General features: G+C 41.2%; 1 protein-coding gene across 1 annotated transcript in view; it reads right to left on the reverse strand.

The window, feature by feature from the left end:
• Window positions 1-1222: 1222 nt before the first annotated feature.
• The window catches only part of MRPS14 (mitochondrial ribosomal protein S14), a 1959-nt gene continuing 526 nt past the window's right edge, over window positions 1223-2655 (reverse strand). The window contains exons 2-3 of the mRNA XM_018555544.1: window positions 1883-2050; window positions 1223-1473 (exon numbers count right to left, since the gene is read on the reverse strand). Coding sequence (XP_018411046.1) covers window positions 1291-1473; window positions 1883-2050 — 351 coding nt within the window. The 3' untranslated portion in view covers window positions 1223-1290. The remainder of the gene's footprint in view (window positions 1474-1882; window positions 2051-2655) is intronic.

Raw genomic sequence — 2655 nt, forward strand, 5'->3', positions numbered from 1 at the left:
TTGAATGTTAACTTTGTATTCTAATTCTTGAACATGATAAAAATAACTTCTGATGAGAGAATAGTTTGCTTATGTACCTGGGGGAGGGGACGGGGCACCTTAGCTCTAACAAGGTTGAATTTTAGGTAAACCGCAAAATGATCACCTAAAAGATTTGTAATTTTGTTTAAGCCAGCAATGGCTGCCACCCCATGCTCATCGTGGTTCTATTTAATGCCCACTAACAGTTTAACTTTATTATGACAACATCCTGAACACAGCCCCCCTGGTAAAGTACTTACTTTCTTCCTCATGGGCTGATCTTCCCTGATGCCACACAGTCTGAAGGTTCTCATTCATCCAGGTCATGGTAGATCTGTAACAAATAAGTCAAGGCAACTGGACTTGCTGTATTTTTCTTGAAGACGTTTCACTGGTCACCTGACCAGCTTTCTCAATTCAGAATTGGTTGGATGACCAGTGAAACGTCTTCAAGAAAAATACAGAGAGTCACAGTTGCCTTCACTTATTTTTTTACAGATATACCGATGCCACACAGCTTTTGAAAAAAAAAAAAAAAAAAATTCACAACCAGGTTCTTTACCTACTGCGTACGTATGCACACGGTTGCCCTATTCATTCCAACAAATGAGCTGTACTCATGGTGGCCTCCAGCAGCCATGATTCTGGTCACTAACCCACCACCTGTCCTAGAGTGACAATGCTTACTCACTGTACTTTATGTATGGAAGATCACAGTTGTCACCCTTGATTGGCGCTACAGAACACCACCCCCTCTTTTAGTCACTGTAACCTTGGTAAGTGTTTACTAGTCAATGGAGACAGTTAGGAACATTGCAACGCATTAGAGTGCAGCACAGGAAGTTATTCGCTCATAAGACTTTTTGATGATTGTCGAGTATTATTTTGCACAGATAACAAAATGCTTTCAATGGTAAATGTAACGGCACATAAGGCAGAAAATAAGTTCTTTGTTAGGGATTACATGCACTCTAAAGGACAACTTCACAAACAGTTGTACTTTACAGTGTCCAAATGTAAGGAAACAGGATAGTAAATGACAAAAGCCACATTCAAATGTTTTCTTGTTATTATCATGATCCCATAACTAAAGATGGAAGCAAACATTTCAACTGACACAAGCAGCATGTATAAAGTACAGTATTTTATTAACAGGATATGAAGTGATCAGAAAAAAAAATCAATAACAAATCCCGTACGGCACACCATGCCACAAGAATGTCCAAATACACAGGAGATATAACTGCTGTAAAATCCGTGACATAGGTGTTACCACATGGCCCTCTGGACACCAGAAATCATATTGTGGTCTGCAAAGTGTCGGAATACTATTCTACTGAGACGCCAACGCCTCTTCACACCGCGGGGACGGGAGGTGAGAACGCAGCGATTCCGAATTCTCACTGGACAACTATCCTTGGGCAGTGCCGCAATCTCTTTATCTGCTATGTCCTGCAAAAAGAAAAACCCCACAGGTAACCACATCTGATACACGGAGACTGGATACTAAAAGCATGTATACTGCCAACTCTCTCTTTTCTTTATGCTTTTGGATAGGGTTAGGGTTGCAGCTAATTATTATTTTCATAATCGATTAGTTGCTAGATTATTTTTTTAACTAATCGATTGGTTGCATTAAAATCTCCCTCCCCCCAGATAATGAGAATTGTTGCCAACTACAATTCCTAACTATACAGTGACTGCAGCCAATCAAATGCAGTCCCTGTATGGGTATTCTGACAGCGGCGCACCCACTGTCCAGCATGGAAGGGGGAATTAAATGTTGTTTCTCATTCTTTTCTGTCACAGAAAATTCGGTGATTTTTTTTTTTTTTCTGAAAATCTATGAACTGGAAAGTACCTGAAGCTCTTTAGGCAAGATTGTGTTTTTCCTCAGAGCATTGATCCTTAGTCTTTCATCGGCATATTCATAGGCCATCTTCCTCCTCTTCACATCCCTCCACATCCGCCAGTCTACATAGTGACTTCTCACTTGATTTGTGAACGTTGGAGCAGGCCAAGGAAGCAGCTGTGGAGAGAAGTGTACACAATGGATGTTGTAAAGCTGGTCACTGTGTGTTTCATAGCTCTGATCTATGAATGAAGGGCATGCACTATTAAAAAAACACACCCCACCAAAACACAGAAAAGGGAAATTTATCAAAACTGGAGCAGCTGTGCATGGCAACCAATCAGCTTCTCTCTTTCATTTTCAAATCTTAACTGAAGATAGAAGCTGATTGGTTGCCTAGGCAACTGCTCCAGATTGTGTCTGCTCCAGTTTTGATAAATTCCCCTCAGAGTACTTCTGCACCATTCACTTTGAGGTGCTACAACACACAATGCTTTGGTGGACACATTTAGAATACCATTCAGAAACACAAAAAAAGTGTGGTTCCTCCCTTTGCATCAAAGTCTTCCGTTCAAATCAGCCACAGTGTGTTTGCAAAGATGCTAATGCAGTGGGCTGCCATTAACAATGAACATCAAACGCAGAAGCACTAATCAGCCCCATATTATATGGCAGCCTTTCTCAACCCAGGAGCCATGGCACACTGGGGTGCCTTCTGGCTTCTTCAGGGGTGCCTCAACATTTTCTGATGGTAGGAATTCAATAAAAATAGGGGAAGTCTG

This window comes from Nanorana parkeri, unplaced genomic scaffold, assembly GCF_000935625.1.
Source record: "Nanorana parkeri isolate BGI_ZX_2015 unplaced genomic scaffold, ASM93562v1 scaffold201, whole genome shotgun sequence".
NCBI classification, from domain to species: domain Eukaryota; kingdom Metazoa; phylum Chordata; class Amphibia; order Anura; family Dicroglossidae; genus Nanorana; species Nanorana parkeri.